At 44.1% G+C, this 19,449-nt stretch overlaps 1 protein-coding gene across 1 annotated transcript in view; it reads left to right on the forward strand.

Annotated features, from left to right (window-relative positions):
* Nucleotides 1–19,449, forward strand: part of LOC120027735 (sodium channel protein type 4 subunit alpha-like) — a 174,045-nt gene that overhangs the window by 38,852 nt on the left and 115,744 nt on the right. The window contains exons 8-11 of the mRNA XM_038972735.1: nt 14,854–14,995; nt 15,094–15,291; nt 15,603–15,788; nt 16,094–16,432. Of these exons, the coding sequence (XP_038828663.1) occupies nt 14,854–14,995; nt 15,094–15,291; nt 15,603–15,788; nt 16,094–16,432 (865 nt within the window). The remainder of the gene's footprint in view (nt 1–14,853; nt 14,996–15,093; nt 15,292–15,602; nt 15,789–16,093; nt 16,433–19,449) is intronic.

Here is a 19,449-nt window from a genome sequence, read left to right on the forward strand (position 1 = left end):
TTACTTTTAAAGAATGACCAGGCATCCTCAACTGACGGGATGAGGTCAATATCCTTCCAGGATACCCGGGCCAGGTCGATTAGAAAGGCCTGCTGGCAGAAGTGTTTTAGGGAGCGTTTGACAGTGATGAGGGGTGGTCGTTTGACCGCGGACCCGTAGCGGATACAGGCAATGAGGCAGTGATCGCTGAGATCCTGATTGAAGACAGCAGAGGTGTATTTGGAGGGCAAGTTGGTCAGGATAATGTCTATTAGGGTGCCCATGTTTACGGATTTAGGGTTGTACCTGGTGGGTTCCTTGATGATTTGTGTGAGATTGAGGGCATCTAGCTTAGATTGTAGGACTGCCGGGGTGTTAAGCATATCCCAGTTTAGGTCACCTAACAGAACAAACTCTGAAGCTAGATGGGGGGCGATCAATTCACAGATGGTGTTCAGGGCACAGCTGGGAGCTGAGGGGGGTCGGTAGCAGGCGGCAACAGTGAGAGACTTATTTCTGGAGAGATTAATTTTTAAAATTAGAAGTTCAAACTGTTTGGGCATAGACCTGGAAAGTATGACAGAACTTTGCAGGCTATCTCTGCAGTAGATTGCAACTCCTCCCCCTTTGGCAGTTCTATCTTGACGGAAAGTGTTATAGTTGGGTATGGAAATTTCAGAATTTTTGGTGGCCTTCCTAAGCCAGGATTCAGACACGGCAAGGACATCAGGGTTGGCAGAGTGTGCCAAAGCAGTGAGTAAAACAAACTTAGGGAGGAGGCTTCTGATGTTGACATGCATGAAACCAAGGCTTTTTCGACCACAGAAGTCAACAAATGAGGGTGCCTGGGGACATGCAGGGCCTGGGTTTACCTCCACATCACCCGAGGAACAGAGGAGTAGTAGGATGAGGGTGCGGCTAAAGGCTATCAAAACTGGTCGCCTAGAGCGTTGGGGACAAGGAATAAAAGGAGCAGATTTATGGGCGTGGTAGAATATATTCAGGGCATAATGTGCAGACAGGGGTATGGTGGGGTGCAGGTACAGCGGAGGTAAGCCCAGGCACTGGGTGATGATAAGAGAGGTTGTATCTCTGGACATGCTGGTTATAATGGGTGAGGTCACCGCATGTGTGGGAGGTGGGACAAAGGAGGTATCAGAGGTATGAGGAGTGGAACTACGGGCTCCATTGTAAACTAAAACAATGATAACTAACCTGAACAACAGTATACAAGGCATATTGATATTTGAGAGAGACATACAGTAAGGCATAAAGTAATCGCAGGTCTTGATTGGGAGAGCTAGCTAAAACAACAGGTGAGACAACAGCAGCTAGTCAGCTAACACAACAACAGCAGGTAAAATGGCGATGACTAGGCAGAGAGGGTCGGATTAACTACACACTGAGTTCGCGGCTGGAGCCGACAGATAAAACACAAATAAACAGAATGGAGTACCGTGATTAATGGACAGTCCAGCAGGCATCAGCTATGTAGCCAAGTGATCATAGTGTCCAGGGGGCAGCAGTAGATGGAACAGGGAAGCCACAACTACGCTAGCACGCGGCGTTTAAAGTTGTAATGATGAAGTTGTAAGGTTGTAATGATGGTGAGTTGACGTTGCTCTTATATTACATCTCTGTATGTAATGAAACCTAAGATTACCTGGGGTACCAATATAAGAAATAACACATAAAAAAACAAAATACTGCATAGTTTCCTAGGAACGCGAAGCGAGGCGGCCATCTCTGTCGGCGCCGGACTGGGAGACAAGTCAGGATCGAGGGAAAGATGAACAGAGCAAAGTACAGAGAGATCCTTGATGAAAACCTGCTCCATAGTGCTCAAGACCTCAGACTGGGGCGAAGGTTCACCTTCCAACCTGACAATGACCCTAAGCACACAGCCAAGACAGTGCAAGAGTGGCTTTGTGACAAGTCTCTGAATGTCCTTGAGTGGCCCAGCCAGAGCCCGGACTTGAACCCGATTGAACATCTCTGGAGAGACCTGGAAATAGCTGTGCAGCCATGCTCCCCCATCCAACCTGACAGAACTTGAGAGGATCTGCAGAGAAGAATGGGAGAAACTCCCCAAATACCGGTGTGCCAAGCTTATAGCGTCATACCCAAGAAGACTCGAGGCTGTAATCGCTGCCAAAGGTGCTTCAACAAAGTACTGAGTAAAGGGTCTGAATACTTATGTATATGTCATATTTAATTTTTTCATTTTTTTATCAATTTGCAAAAATGTATAACAACCAGTTTTTGCTTTGTCATTATGGGCTATTGTGTGTAGATTGATGAGGGGGGAAAAACAATGTAATCAATTTTATAATATGGCTGTAACATAACAAAATGTGGAAAAAGTACCCAACTGTAAATGTAAAGATACCTTAATAGAAAATGACTCAAGTAAAAGTCACCCAGTAAAATTCTACTTCAGTAAAAGTCTAAACATATTTGGTTTAAAATATACTTAACTGTCAAAATTAAAAGTATAAATCCTTTCAAATTCCTTATATTAAGCAAACAAGATGGCACCATTTTCTTTTTTTTGAATTTACTGAAAGCCCCGGGCACCCTCCAACATTCAGACATCATTTACAAATGAAGCATGTGTGTTTAGTGAGTCCGCCAAATCAGAGGCAGTAGAGATGACCAGGGATGTTCTCTGTTTAGTGAGTCCTCCAGATCAGAGGCAGTAGGGATGACCAGGGATGTTCTCTGTTTAGTGAGTCCTCCAGATCAGAGGCAGGGGATGACCAGGGATGTTCTCTGTTTAGTGAGTCCTCCAGATCAGAGGCAGGGGATGACCAGGGATGTTCTCTGTTTAGTGAGTCCTCCAGATCAGAGGCAGTAGGGATGACCAGGGATGTTCAGTTGATAAGTGCGTGAATTTGACTATTTTCCTGTCCTGCTAAGTATTCACAATGTAACAAGTACTTTTGGGTGTCAAGGAAAATGTGTGGAGTAAAAAAACTAGATTTTCTTAAGGAATGCAGTGAAGTGAAAGTAGAAGTTGTCAAAAATATAAATAGTAAGGTAAAGTACAGATACCAAAAATAAATTTAAAAAAACACTGGAAAAAGTAAAGGGGTCTGAATACTTTCTGAGTGCACTGTATAATATATATTGTATTTTTTTGTGGAGATGAACCGAGATGAACTGTCAAATGCCTTTTGGGAGTTTGTATTGACACAGCACCCTTTATATTAAATACATGACAGACAATGGTATTTGTTTGTTTACTGGTCTGGCTGCCTCTCTCTCATAGTGTAAATAAAGGTCTGAAGAAATCAATTCTACCATAGGCTAGTCCCACATTCAACTGCTCACTGGCTGTCACTCACTGGAACTTTTGGCTGTCAATCAAAATGCACATGGATCTGGGCCCATATTTATCAAACTTCTGAGAAAAAAAATCGTAAGAATCCTGTGAAATGCTGATTTAGGAGACTCTTGATGACAACGGCCCAGGCATACCCTAGGACTAATAGTTCAGATATCAAGAGACAAAATGCATCAGAGCGGATTCTTTTCCCTTATCAAAAACCATTCTAGTTCCTGTCCCATCCAAGAAAAAGTGCAAAAGCTCTGTCAGAACTGTGCTATACTGGAGAGTAAATGAGAATGTGTTGTTCACTGTCTTGTTCCCTGTGTGTTACAGACAGTTACATTAGATTGGCACATGCATTTTGGCTAATCTAACTCAGTCTAAATACAATCGACGTGGGCAGTTCTACGGAGCATTCCAAATGAGGGGTGTAGGGGCCCGTGGATGGAGGGGGAAGGTTTTTCCCTCCATTTAAGTCACATTTAATCCATTTGAAGCTTTCTGGCTTCACTCTAATGGGGTTGTTAATGGCTACCCTGACTGCAAAGTGAAGATTATTGCCTCTCACTTACGATTCACCCCCCACTAAGCTCTCTGTATGTGTCATGTTCTATAGAACCGCTGAAGTGTTCTTAACTCCTGGTATTTCTCTAACTCCAGTTCTATCCAGTTCTACTCCAATGAGTCATCAAATTGAATGTAACAGCTCGTTAATTGCATTTATATCGAGTGCATGTTGAAGGGCCTTTATTTTTCTGGTTATTTATGCTGGCTAGCTTTGCTGTTAGAATTTTTTGGGGGAATGGCATTATCCTTGGTTTAGGCTATAGGCCTTTGTCCGTTAGGGGTGGCCATTCAGGGGGCTACTTCACAGAATACTTTAAGATAGTCCAAGGGTATGCTAACAACTACGCCAAATTTGCCCAGTTATGATACCAGCTGAAGGATTCCTCTGATGAACTGAACATTTTCTTAGAACTGTAAATGTTCATAAAGACCCATCAGCAAGCATGTATTACACTGATAATTACAGAGTGTAAATGTATTTCATTAAGGTACTTAAAAAAACTGTAATTAGGATGTATTTTAGATGCTCGTAAGATTACATGAGTATGTCCACCTCCTATAATTTGACCAAATGGACGGTTCTAGGTTTTGGTCAAAAGCCAGAAAGGTTCACCTCAAAATATTTGATTGGAAACAGCATAGTCGTAGTTGTATTATTGTTTGTGTGTTTCTCCAGACCTTTTACTTTATAGCTTATTTACCTAAGATAAATATTGATCAGATGTTTCCCTTTCTCAAGTTATTATGGATTCTGGTTATGAGCAGACTGAATATACTTATATAAATTAAATTGGCATAAACTCAGTCTATCAACTTATAAACAATCTATGAATTAATTTTAAAGGAAACTAAACTATTTTTTAAATGCATGAATAACATATGAAATATCTAATAAATGCCAATTTTGTGAAAGAAAATCTTGTATGGCATTCTTACCTAATCAGCCAATCCGTCCTAATCTTCACGAGCTACACTGGAAATAAGAAAAGTCATAAAATCAAACATAAATCATGACAAACAAATCATATTACCTGCCTCCATTGAGTTCCTCCAATCCCTGAGAGTCCGATCCACATCCTCCGGAGAGGTGTCACAAAACAATCTCCATGGGCAACAACCTCCTGGATACTGTTGCTATAGAAATGTTAAGTACTTTCATTATCATAGACCTCAGTCCTAGACCTCTCTAGTAGTAGGTTGCAGTGATGGGATTGTTTCTTTGTGAGATGAGAGGACCTAACGTTATGGGTGCCTACAGTAGCTAGACATATGTACAGTTTAATTTCCAGTGAACATTGTAATTTTGTTGAAACACGTATTATGTAATGACAAAATACACACCCAAACGATTAATTTTCCTCTTTGCCGTAACATTATGAACATCATTATTACCCCTGTAGGAATCTTAGTTCATTTCTGTCTGATTTTGCTGATTTGTTCACTCTTTCTGTATCAGTACCTCGGGAGGAAGTGTGGTTTCGTGAGAGCTGAGGCCTATTGCAGAGTTCTTCATCAGGATCATGTTCATTAGATACCAAACGGAGAAAGCAGACTGAACCAGGGAGGGATAAACTGGACTTATGAACACTCATTTTCTCATTTTCATTTTCCACTGCAACATTTTTTGAAGAGTTTTCCATTGGAAGCTGTAATGAAAGACTCAGCCCTGGCTATTCCCAGCCTGTGGTTGGTCAGAATCCTAGCTCATGTTCATTAGGGTACACAATGGGGGGGGGGGGGGGGGGGGTAGTCTTGGCAGTCCCTCTGGATATTCAGATGTTTTCTTCCATTTGGTGCCTAATGCCTAAATCTGAGCTGTGAGAACAGCAGGTCAAGGCAGCCTCCTCCACCCACCAGTCTTTGAAGGCTTCCCCACCGGGCTCTGTTGTTTCACAGGGTGGAAGGGTTGGATCTGAAAGGGGTGACTCAACTCTCAGCCAAGCCAATGTTCCCTCCACCCCGCGACCCTAGGGAACCCTCAGATGCTCTCTCACTCCCCCTGCTCCCACTTCTATTCTCTTCTATGATCGGCCAACTACTGGGGGGGGGGGGGGGGGGGGGGTGATGTAATGGCCGATCTGATGAACACACACCTGTCTGTGCTCAGATGTGGTGATCTGATGTTGCAATAAATCCTCCACAGCTGATTTGATACTTTTAATAGCCTACTAGTTTGTAATGCATGTAGACCACTAATACTGTTTTGCTGCTGCCAATCTGTTTGGTCTCCATCCGTATTGTGGTCTGTATGGTTGTCAGAGGTGTACTGTTGTCAGGGGTGTACTGTTGTCAGTGGTGTACTGTTGTCAGGGGTGTACTGTTGTCAGTGGTGTACTGTTGTCAGGGGTGTACTGTTGTCAGTGGTGTACTGTTGTCAGTGGTGTACTGTTGTCCGAGGTGTACTGTTGTCAGTGGTGTACTGTTGTCAGTGGTGTACTGTTGTCAGGGGTGTACTGTTGTCAGTGGTGTACTGTTGTCAGGGGTGTACTGTTGTCAGTGGTGTACTGTTGTCAGTGGTGTACTGTTGTCAGTGGTGTACTGTTGTCAGTGGTGTACTGTTGTCAGGGGTGTACTGTTGTCAGAGGTGTACTGTTGTCAGGGGTGTACTGTTGTCAGAGGTGTACTGTTGTCAGTGGTGTACTGTTGTCAGGGGTGTACTGTTGTCAGGGGTGTACTGTTGTCAGTGGTGTACTGTTGTCCGAGGTGTACTGTTGTCAGGGGTGTACTGTTGTCAGTGGTGTACTGTTGTCAGTGGTGTACTGTTGTCAGGGGTGTACTGTTGTCAGTGGTGTACTGTTGTCAGGGGTGTACTGTTGTCAGTGGTGTACTGTTGTCCGAGGTGTACTGTTGTCAGTGGTGTACTGTTGTACTGTTGTCAGGGGTGTACTGTTGTCAGGGGTGTACTGTTGTCAGGGGTGTACTGTTGTCAGAGGTGTACTGTTGTCAGGGGTGTACTGTTGTCAGGGGTGTACTGTTGTCAGGGGTGTACTGTTGTCAGGGGTGTACTGTTGTCAGGGGTGTACTGTTGTCAGTGGTGTACTTTTGTCAGTGGTGTACTTTTGTCAGTGGTGGAAAAGTGCCTAATTGTCATGCTTGAGTAAAAGTAAAGATACCTTAATGGAAAATTACTCAAGTGAACCCTTTTGGAACCCTATACTTAAGTATCAAAAGTAAAAGTATAAATCATTTCAAATTCCTTATATTAAGCTAACCAGAATGCACAAGAAAACAATTTTTTGGGAAATAATTTACAAACAAAGCATTTGGCAGTAGGGATGACCAGGGATGTTCTCATAATAAGTGTGTGAATTGGACAATTTTCTGTCCTGCTAAGCATTCAAAATGTAATGAGTACTTTTGGGTGTCAGAATGTATGGTGTAAAAAGTACATAATTTTGTTTAGGAATGTAGTGATGTAAAAGTAAAAGTAGTCAAAAATATAAATAGTTAAGTACAGATATCCCAAAAAACGACTTAAGTAGTCTTTTAAAGTATTTTTACTTAAGTACTTTACAACACTGTGTACTGTTGTCAGTGGTGGACTGTTCCTTCCATGACAATCAGTTTCCCTGGTATTACACTATTCAAAAAAGAAGGTGCCATCAAGAACCTAAAAGGATGCTTTGGCTATCCCCATAGGAGAACCCGTTGAAGAACCTTTCTTGGTTCCAGGTACAACCATTTCCACAGAGGGTTCTACATGAAACCCAAAAGGTCTACTTGGAACCACAATGGGGTTCTACCTGGAACCAAAAAGGGTTCTACCTGGAACCAAAAGGAGTTCTACCTGGAACCAAAAGGAGTTCTACCTGGAACCAAAAAGGGTTCTACCTGGAACCAAAAAGGGTTCTCCTATGGGGACTACCGAAGAACCCTTTTTTCTAAGAGTGAGGGTCTATAGTATAGATCAGGTATTCCCAAACTGGGGTACGCGCAATGCCGTCAGGGGTATGCCAAATAAAAATGTGATTCTCATTTTCTTCACATTTTCAAACAGTACATTTATATTTTCCAACAGGGCTATACATTTGGGTGAGGTTTTTTTCTCACCTGAGTAGCCTCGTTTCACTGCCAAAAATAAATTTAAACCATCTACTGTTCAGCAAAAATAAAAACACAATGTCAAATACAGGTAGCCTAGTCAAATAAACATCCAATCACATTAACCGTTACTCTGTAGTGGGAAACCTTCACTCTGTCGCAGACATTTAGAAACGAAACCACTGGAAACATGACAATTTGAAAAATAAGCCACCAGAGTTTTTGGAGCGAGAATAAAGACAACTTTCGAGTAGTAAGACATGTATAAAAGCAGCAGATACCATTAATAAGAAGGGGCTAGAAGTGTCTTATATGGTGAGCTACCGAGTGGCTAGGACAGGCAAACCCCATACTATTGTGGAGGACTTAATTATTCCTGCTGCTGTGGATATGGCTTTGACAATTCTGGGGGAAAAGGCCCAAAAAACTATACAGACAATGTCTTCATCAAACAACACTGTTTTACGACGCATCAGTGACATGGCAGGAGATGTTTTGAAACAGTTACTGCTTCGCATACAAGCCAGTGAATTCTATGCATTACAGCTGGATGAACAGACGTGGCGGGCCTGGCACAGCTCCTGGTATTTGTCCGTCACGTTTATGGGGGGTCAATTAAGGAAGACATCCTCTTCTGCAAACCAGTGGAAACCAGGACAACATGAAAGGATATTTTTAAAGTACTGGACAGCTTTCTGGCATCAAATGGACTTTGGTGGTCAAGAGGTGTTGGTATCTGTACTGATGGCGCAAAAGCCATGACAGGGAGACATAGTGGAGTGGTAACGCGCGTGCAAGCAGTTGCTCCCAACGCCACTTGGATACACTGCAGCATCCACTGAGAGGCTCCTGCTGCCAAGGGAATGCCTGCCAGCTTGAAATACGTTTTGGACACTACAGAGAAAATGGTTAAGCAAGGCCCCTGAACTCTTGTGTATTTTCTGCATTATGCAATGATATGGGCAGCGACCATGTAACGCTTTTACAACATACAGAATTGCGCTGGTTATCAAGGGGCAAAGTATTGACACGTTTTTAAAAAAATTGAGAGACGAGCTTAAAGTTTTCTTTACTGACCATCATTTTCACTTGTCTGACCGCTTGCATCATGACAAGTTTCTCACATGACTGGCCTATCTGGGTGATGTTTTTTCTCGCCTGAATGATCTGAATCTAGGATTACAGGGACTCTCCGCAACTATATTGAATGTGCGGGACAAAATAGAGGCTATGATTAAGAAGTTGGAGCTCTTTTCTGTCTGCATTATCAAGAACAACACACAGATATTTCCATCATTGTATGATTTTTTTTGTGCAAATTAACTCAAGCTTACAGACAATGTCAAATGTGATATAGCAAAGCACCTGAGTGAGCTGGGTGTGCAATTATGCAGGTAGTTTCCCGAAACAACTGGATTCGTTATCCTTTTCATGTCACGATCACTAGAATAAATATCGGACCAAGGCACAGCGGATGTTGAGTTCCACATAATTTAATGATAAAGGGAAACTTAGCAAAGACAAAAAACAAATAAACAATAAACTAACAACGAACCGTGACTACAGAGGTGCTACGTGCACTAACTCAAAACAATATCCCATAAAACACAGGTGGAAAAAAGCTACCTAAATATGATCCCCAATTAGAGACAACGAGTACCAGCTGTCTCTAATTGGGAATCATACACAATTACCAACATAGAAAATCAAACCTAGAACCCCACATAGATATAATGAACTAGACTAACCCCCCCAGTCACGCCCTGACCTACTCTACCATAGAAAATAAGGACTCTCTAATGGTCAGGACGTGACATTTCATGCCCTGCCTCCAGTTCACTTACCTATATCTGAACAAGAGAGCCTCATCGAAATTGCAACAAGCAGTTATGTGAAAATGTAATTTAATCAGAAGCCACTGCCAAATTTCTGGATTTGGCTGCGCTCAGAGTTTCTTGCCCTTGGCCTTGACACTTGCCCGTGACACTGATGCCCTTTGCAACCACGTACCTATGTGAGAGTGGATTCTCGGCCCTCGCTAGCATGAAAACGAAATACAGGCACAGACTGTGTATGGAAAATGATTTAAGACTGAGACTCTCTCCAATATTACACAACATTGCAGAGTTATGTGCATCTTTTCAAGCACACCCTTCTCATTAACCTGTGGTGAGTTATTCACAATTTGGCTTACAATGATGGCAAAAAACACTGACAGCTGGTGCTGAAGGGGGTACGCAGCTGGAGGTTGAATGTTTGAAGCGGTACAAGACTCTGGAAAGTTTGAGAACCACTGGTATAGACCATAGTGAACATCCCTCATCCCTTTTCAACAGCATATTGTGATGAACCGTTAGGTAGTTACTATCTTCCCAGGGATATAGTCAATACCCCCCCCCCCCCCCCCCCCCGATCCTCCTAACGGGACAGTGGCCAGGGCTCACTGCTGGTGCCCAAAATAACCCCATATCAGTATGCCCAGTTCCCTGGCCAGAGATAGGATAGCAGCCAATCACATCCCCAGCTGCCGGAGTGCTGAGTGACTCCTCCCTGCTCAGTGACACCCCCCTGCTCAGTGACTCCCCCCATTTGAGTGACTCCTCCCTGCTGAGTGACTCCTCCCTACTCAGTGACTCCTCCCTGCTGAGTGACTCCTCCCTGCTGAGTGACTTCTCCCTACTCAGTGACTCCTCCCTGCTGAGTGACTCCTCCCTGCTCAGTGACTCCTCCCTGCTCAGTGACTCCTCCCTGCTGAGTGACTCCTCCCTGCTCAGTGACTCCTCCCTGCTCAGTGACTCCTCCCTGCTCAGTGACTCCTCCCTGCTGAGTGACTCCTCCCTGCTCAGTGACTCCTCCCTGCTCAGTGACTCCTCCCTGCTCAGTGACTCCTCCCTGCTGAGTGACTCCTCCCTGCTCAGTGACTCCTCCTTGCTCAGTGACTCCTCCCTATCTCTCGCTGACAATAATACAACACGTTACACATAACAACAGGTTGCTGAGAGACTCCTCTCTGGTCAGTGACTCCTCCCTGCTGAGAGACTCCTCCCTGCTGAGTGTCTCCTCCCTGCTCAGTGACTTCTCCCTGATGAGTGACTCCTCCCTGCTCATTGACTCCTCCCTGTTCAGTGACTTTTCCCTGATGAGTGACTCCTCCCCGCTGAGTGACTCCTCCCCGCTGAGTGACTCCTCCCTGCTGAGTGACTCCTCCCTGCTGAGTGACTCCTCCCTGCTGAGTGACTCCTCCCTACTCAGTGACTCCTCCCTGCTGAGTGACTCCTCCCTGCTGAGTGACTCCTCCCTGCTGAGTGACTCCTCCCTGCTGAGTGACTCCTCCCTGCTGAGTGACTTCTCCCTACTCAGTGACTCCTCCCTGCTGAGTGACTCCTCCCTGCTCAGTGACTCCTCCCTGCTCAGTGACTCCTCCCTGCTCAGTGACTCCTCCCTGCTCAGTGACTCCTCCCTGCTGAGTGACTCCTCCCTGCTGAGTGACTCCTCCCTGCTGAGTGACTTCTCCCTACTCAGTGACTCCTCCCTGCTGAGTGACTCCTCCCTACTCAGTGACTCCTCCCTGCTGAGTGACTCCTCCCTGCTGAGTGACTTCTCCCTACTCAGTGACTCCTCCCTGCTGAGTGACTCCTCCCTGCTCAGTGACTCCTCCCTGCTCAGTGACTCCTCCCTGCTCAGTGACTCCTCCCTGCTGAGTGACTCCTCCCTGCTGAGTGACTTCTCCCTACTCAGTGACTCCTCCCTGCTCAGTGACTCCTCCCTGCTGAGTGACTCCTCCCTGCTCAGTGACTCCTCCCTGCTCAGTGACTCCTCCCTATATCTCTTGCTGACAAGAACACAACACGTTTCACATAACAACAGGAACGCCGGGCAGGGTTTGATTGCAGGGTCGGACCTGTATCCTATAAAAGTGATCTGATTCTGTAGCTGTTGCACTTTCTGTGCCGTCTAATTAGAGATGAAGGGGGAAAACATTTATTTAACCAAACCTTGGTCCTTTTAGTTACAGTGTGAGTCATTGCTATGTTTTAACAGGTTTGGCCTGTTCATCTTCATGTTGTTGTCCAACATTTCTGGCTCAAATTAGATCCATTGTATTGATGCCTCTGGGTGCCCCACTGTTAGAGATTGCAAACACAGGTGAGATTATAATCTGGGTCTCAGATTGACAGATCTAGGACAGGGGCCATCACCAAATGACAGAGTTCAGAACGTTCCATCTGCATGGATGCGTGGCATTACCAACGGCAGGGAGGAGTATATCCGTCCCTGTAAAGATAGCGCGAGTGCTCATCTGCCTCGGTGTAATCCCCGCCACTCTTTCCTGGTTTTACTGAAAGGCCATAAGGATTTATGCCCCTAGAAAAATAACAAAACATTATTCAGCTAGCATATTTTTGTGGCTAACTATGGACTTGCGTACATGCAGCCATGATAACAATTACAGAAAACACGAAAAGGGTGTCTCACGTGTAGAATCTGAAATTGAAAAACTAGTAAATACATCTTAAAAACGATGATAGATTAAATTCTGTTTTATCTCCAGTTCAGACTTGTTTATGTCGAGCCACTGTATGGGAATTGTGTCGGGGTATATGTGTGTGTGTGTTTATGTGTGTGTGTGATATGAGGCGAGGGCCAGGCAGAGCAGGGTTTAGGGCCTCCCATTAAGGGCCTCCCAGATGCTGAAGTGGGGCCTGTCCATTAACACGTCCTCAGAGACACAGAGACGTGTCTGGTGGGTGATAGAGCCCATCGCCCCACACCCTCACACTCTCCCTCCACATGCCACAGCTGCGGCCAAAGCCGCTGAGAGATGGGTGTTGCCTGCCGGGTTTGTGTTAATTCCACAAATTCAATTCTAATTCAATTCTCTCTCCCTGTAAATTCCATTTAATTCAATTCAAATTCCAGGGCAGTATTTGAATTCTGAGATGGTTCAATTTCTCTCAATTCCAATTTGAGGTAAATTCTAATAATTAATTCCCGATTCAATATTAACCCCAACATGTCCACAAATTACAATTCCCTCATGCTTTGAGGCTGATCATGTAACTGTTCAGACAGCCTAGCTATACTGGAATTGTAGATGTACAAGTATAAATTATTTAAAACATATCCTGAAGTACATTTTTTATACTACAGTATGTGAATTAAGTCCATCAACTGGGAAATGTAAAAATATTTAATTCCAATATAATTAAATTCCAAAGATTTTATGTTTTTACAAATCCAATTCAATTCCAATTCAAAAAGTCCAAACAGTCTATTTCCAATTCAGTTCCAATTGCATAACTTGAACTGTTGAAATTCAAATTGAATTCAACATAAATTCTCCACTTCATGAGTGAATTCAAGAATTGAATTAGAATTTCATATTAAATTGGAATCAACCCTATCCCTGGTTGACACGTGTTGCCTGGTAGGCTTTCCAGGGATGGGTGAAGGGCTGAGGTGGTGTGAGGGGACGAGTGACTGGCGTGATGGCAGGTTGGTGGCGCCACGTCCTTTCAACTCCCCCGCCTCACTCTTCAAGACACCCACCCATTTCACATGCCTCCCTAGCTCCTCTAGCCACTCTAGCTCGGTTCGTGTCTCAGAGGAAGCCGGGTGTCGGAGTCACTCACCTTTCTGTCATGGGGGTTCGAGGGAGGGGGGGGGGGGGGGCATTTCTAACGTGGGGTGGCATGCAGTGGCATTGCTCTGGGCTGACATCACCCTCATAGGCCCGATAAGTGTTGTCTACACGAGGGTTTAGTCATGGAAAAGCATCTAAACCTGTCCCATTACATCATCTACATATTTTGAACAACAATCCCATACTACTCCGATAAGCTGATGTACTGTATGTGTGGAATTTCCCCTTGCTGAATTAATATTATCTGTAATAAGTGACTGCCATGACCCGTATGGGACCTTGTCACTTGGATAAAGCATGTGGACACAGTTATTTATCTTAATGGCCCCCCTTCTCTAAGATAACAGGCATAGGATGAGCTCACTGTGAGGCAATGACAAGCCAATGAATGTGCATGAACTGTACACACTTAAAGCCTGTCGCATGCTTCCCAGATGAAACAGTTTGCCTATATATTACGCAGAAATGTTGTTGTAAAGTTTTTGGTTGTTTTGGTGTTCGGGAGGTTTTTATGATGGCGTTTAGTTTAGTTATTTTTTTTTACTTGAGAAATACTGCACCAAACATCTTAGTTAAATCTAAAATTGTGAGACTAAGACATCCTCGGCATAAACATCAGAATTCATTACAGATTTATCTTAGATTATTCTGACTATTTTGAGGAAGCGTATACTGGCTATGGTGTCTCAAAAGGGACAAACAGTCATATTTCTTTTCCCCCCAGATATTTCAAGCGAAGGTCTTTTAAGGGAGTATTTGTACTTGCATTTATTATGGATCCCCATTAGATGTTGCCAAGGCAGCAACTACTCTTCATGGGGTCCAACAACATTAAAGCAGTTCAGGCAGTTGACATTACAGTACATTTCACAACAGATTTCACAACACTTTAAGTGCAAAGCACAGGCCACCTAGCCTAGTTCTGCTAGGAGCAAACCGACCCTAGTATGGGGGCGCCTTAAAGAGGCAGCATATTGGTACGAGATCCAATCTTTTTCTACATTTCCTTTAGTGTGTGTTTTTTTTAGGATCTTAGGCCCCATCCAGAAACCCTGGCTCCTAACCCCTAAGCACAGGTAGATTTGAAAGAATCATCTAGGTATGAGCAATATGGTTGCAGCTCCATCTTGCCCTCCATCTTCATAGGCTGTGGAATCTTTTGCCATATTGCCTAAACATATCCAATTCCTTCAGCTTTACATAAGTGCCTAGGTGTTAAGGAGCTAGGTGTTGTTTCTGGACGAGAGCCTTACGGTGTTATCTTGATGTTTTGTTTCTGTTTTCTCCACAGGCATTGCCCAGATGGGTTTGAATGTAGGAAGGCAGGAAGGAACCCTAACTATGGTTACACCAGCTTTGACAGCTTTGGTTGGGCGTTTCTCTCCCTCTTCCGGCTGATGACGCAAGACTACTGGGAGAACCTCTATCACCAGGTCAGTAAGGACACCTGGAAATGGTCAGCTTTATTTCAAACGATCTCCTAATTCAGGTCATAGTCTGAAAGATCATGTGTCCATCCATCCGTCCTCAGACTCTGCGGTCAGCAGGAAAGACGTACATGGTGTTCTTCGTGGTGGTCATCTTCCTGGGGTCATTCTACCTGGTTAACCTGATCCTGGCTGTGGTGGCTATGGCCTACGAGGAACAGAACCAGGCCACTATCCAGGAGGCCTGGCAGAAAGAGAGGGAGTTCCAGCTGGCCATGGAGTGCCTCAAGAAGGAAGCGCAGGTAAGACATAGTTTCATGTCATCATTTATGGCTAATGCTTTGGGAATTTGGACTGTAGACATACAATTGCAGATTTCTTTAAATTGGTTATCAGGTACTGGTATGGGACTTCTGTTAATTTGGAATGAGACAATATCCTGAAAAAGGACTATAGCTTTTGGCCATAGGATTCTGTTCAACAGGCTAACATAGCCTTGTTAGACCTAAAAGACTCAGGTTCGAAACCCAGTCAGTCATACATGAAAATGTTTTTCATAGCAAATCTAGGTAAAAATAATTGAACTGACGCTTTGCCTTCCAATGCTACTCAGAAAGCTCAAGACACAGATTCATTGATTTTCCCGGACCTGTTCCCTGGCCTGGCTCTGCCTGACAACAAGGAGATGCAGAGCAGGAGGAGAAGTCTAGAGGGGCTGGTGGAGGAGACGGAGAACGAGGGAGACGTGGAGGAGGGAGATGTGAAAACATTAAAGGTGGATACAGTTGATGGGGGCAGGGTAAATATCATAATTATGTATTCGTAATGGATTGTTATTTAATCATAATGTTTCATCATGGATAAAACATTATGGATAAATACAAACATGCTGAATCTGAAGTATAATTGCAGGTTTTGTAGAGAAGTGTGTATTTTGGTATATAGATCTTTCACCTTTCTGAATCTACAGTGATTAAAGGCAATCCTAATTTGTGAAATAATTATCTGATTTCCAGGGTTTGAGTCAAGTATCTTACTCTTTTCTAACAGAAGACTTCCCTACCATATAGCCCACTCAAAACTATTTCTCCACTCCCCCACCAGCCAACACACCCCCTCCTCATCCGCACCATCTCCACACGCACTAGACGAGGAAGCAACGTCAGTATATTTAACTTCCATCGCCGGAACAAAGACTCAGAGGGTGACTTTGCCGACGATGAGTTCAGTGTCCATGGGGACATTGAAGGGACACACAGTCGTGCTGGGTCCCTGGTGGTCCCGTGGAGCACCAGACGCAGGCCCAGTACCTACAGCACGGGCAGCCGGGGTTCCCAGGTCTTCCTCAACATCAATGGGAAGTTGTTTGTGGCCATGGACCAGAACGGGGTCACCCCGCAGGGCCTCCCAGCATGCACCATTGAGAGGGTCAAGGAGGAGAGTGTGAGTACTGAGTTTGATGTTTCAAGTTTTAATGTCACGTGCACAAGTATAGTGAAATGCCTTTCTTACAAGCTCCAAACCCAACAATGCAGTATTCAATATCAATGTAGCCTTAAAAATAACACAAGGTAGAAGAAACACACACAAGAAATACAAATAAGAAATAGAACACGAGAAAGTAAGAAGCTATATACAGAGTCAGCTCCAATATTACCATATGTACAATGTGCAGGGATACTGGAGTGATAGAGGTAGATATGTATAGGGGTAAGGTGACTAGGCACCAGGGTATATACACTGGTTGTACAAAACTTTAGGAACACATTCCTAATATTAAGTTGCACCCCCCTTTGCCCTCAGAACAGCCTCAATTCGTCAGAGCATAGACTCTACAAGGTGGCGAAAGCGTTCCACAGGGATGCTGGCCCATGTCGACTCCAGTGCTTTCCACAGTTGTGTCAAGTTCCCTGGATGTCCTTTGGGTGGTAGACCATTCTTGATACACACGGGAAACTGTTGAGCATGAAAAACTCAGCAGCGTTGAAGTTCTCGACACACGCGCCTGGCAGCTACCACCATACCCCGTTCAAAGGCACTTAAAAGTGTTGTCTTGCCCATTCACCCTCTGAATAGCACACATACACAATCCATGTATCAATTGTCTCAAGGCTTAAAAATAATTATTTAACCTGTCTCCTCCCCTTAATCTACACTGATTTAAGTGGATTTAAGGGAATAAGGGAACATAACTTTCTCCTGGATTCACCTAATCAGCCTATGTCATGGAAAGAGGATGTTTTGTACACTCCGTGTATGATAAACAGATTAGCAGCAGTGTAAATTATGATTGTATGTGAGTGTGTGTGCATGTGTAGAGTCAGTATACATATGTGTGCATGTTACAGTATGTGTCTGTTGGAGTGTCAGTGTGCGTGAGTGTATAGAGTCCTTAGAGTGTGCATAGAAACAGTGCAAACATACAAATTAAATACAAAGGGTCAACTCAGATAGTCTGTGTAGCCATTCTGTTAGCTATTTAGTAGTCTTATGGCCTCAGGATAGAATCTGTTCAGGAGCCTTTTAGTGTCAGGCGATGCATGAATACCGCTTGCCATGCGGAAGTAGTGAGAACAGTCTATGGCTTGGGTGGCTGGAGTCTTTAATGATTTTCCGGGCCTTCCTTTCAGACCGCCTGATATAGTCCTGGATGGCACGGAGTTCGGCCCCAGTGATATATTGGGCTGTCCGCATCATCATCAGATTGTTATATTTCTTGTCCTGAGGTGAAATGTATACAACAGTCACAATAACAGCTGAAGACTCCCTAGGGAGGTAGAAGGGTCGGCATTTGACCATCGGTTATTCCAAGACAGGTGAACAATGGGTTGAGACTACCACTGCGCTCAAGTCAGCACACCATTTGTTGTTTATGAAGAGGCAAAAACTTCCCCTCCTTCATTTCCCTGACTCTACTGTCCTGTCCACTCGGTGAATGGAGAATCCATTGAGCTTCTCGAGTTGTCCGAAAGCCATGTTTCAGAAAAGCAGAAAATATTGCAGTTACGAGAGTCATGTTGGTAGCCAATCCGCGATCGGAGGTCATGCATTTTATTATCATGTGACTATACAGTGGCTTGTGAAAGTATTCACCCCCTTGGTCTTTTTTCTATTTCGTTGCCTTACAATCTGGAATTAAAATATATTTTTTTGGGGGGGGGGTTTGTATCATTTGATTTAGACAACATGCCTACTACTTTGAAGATGCAAAATATTTGTTATTGTGAAACAAACAAGAAATAAGACAACAAAAACAGAAAACTTGAGCGTGCATAACTATTCACCCCCCCAAAATCAATACTTTGTAGAGCCACCATTCTCAGCAATTACAGCTGCAAGTCTCTTGGGGTATGTCTCTATAAGCTTGGCACATCTAGCCACTGGGATTTTTGCCCATTCTTCAAGGCAAAACTGCTCCAGCTCCTTCAAGTTGGATGGGTTCCGCTGGTGTACAGCAATCTTTAAGTCATACCACAGATTCTCAATATGATTGAGGTCTGGGCTTTGACTAGGCTGTTCCAATACATTTAAATGTTTGCCCTTAAACCACTCGAGTGTTGCTTTAGCAGTATGCTTAGGGTCATTGTCCTGCTGGAAGGTGAACCTCCATCCCAGTCTCAAATCTCTGGAAGACTGAAACAGGTTTCCCTCAAGGATTTCCCTGTATTTAGCGCCATCCATAATTTCTTAAATTCTGACCAGTTTTCCAGTCCCTGCCGATGAAAAACATCCCCACAGCATGATGCTGCCACCACCATGCTTCACTGTGGAGATGGTATTCTCGGGGTGATGAGAGGTTTGGGTTTGCGCCAGACATAGTGTTTTCCTTGATGGCCAAAAAGCTCAATTTTAGTTTAATCTGACCAGATTACCTTCTTCCATATGTTTGGGGAGTCTCCCAAATGCATTTTGGCGAACATCAAACGTGTTTGCTTATTTTTTTCTTTAAGCAATGCCTTTTTTTCTAGCCACTCTTCAATAAAGCCCAGCTCCTTGGAGTGTATGGCTTAAAGTGGTCCTATAGACAGATATTCCAATCTCCGCTGTGGAGCTTTGCAGCTCTTTCAGTGTTGTCTTTGGCCTCTTTGTTGCCTTTCTGATTAACGCCCTCCTTGCCTGGTCCGTGAGTTTCGGTGGGCGGCCCTCTCTTGGCAGGTTGTTGTGGTGCCATATTTTTTCTATTTTTTAATAATGCATTTAATGGTTCTCCGTGGGATATTCAAAGTTTTGGATATTTTTTTATAACCCAACCCTGATCTGTACTTCTCCACAACTATGTCCCTGACCTGTTTGGAGAGCTCCTTGGTCTTCATGGTGCCGCTTACTTGGTGGTGCCCCTTATTTAATGGCGTTAAGACTCTGGGGCCTTTAAGAACAGGTATATATATACTGAGATCATGTGACACTTAGATTGCACACAGACTTTATTTAACTAATTATGTGACTTCTGAAGGTAATTG

The sequence above is a fragment of the Salvelinus namaycush genome, chromosome 33, assembly GCF_016432855.1.
Source record: "Salvelinus namaycush isolate Seneca chromosome 33, SaNama_1.0, whole genome shotgun sequence".
NCBI classification, from domain to species: domain Eukaryota; kingdom Metazoa; phylum Chordata; class Actinopteri; order Salmoniformes; family Salmonidae; genus Salvelinus; species Salvelinus namaycush.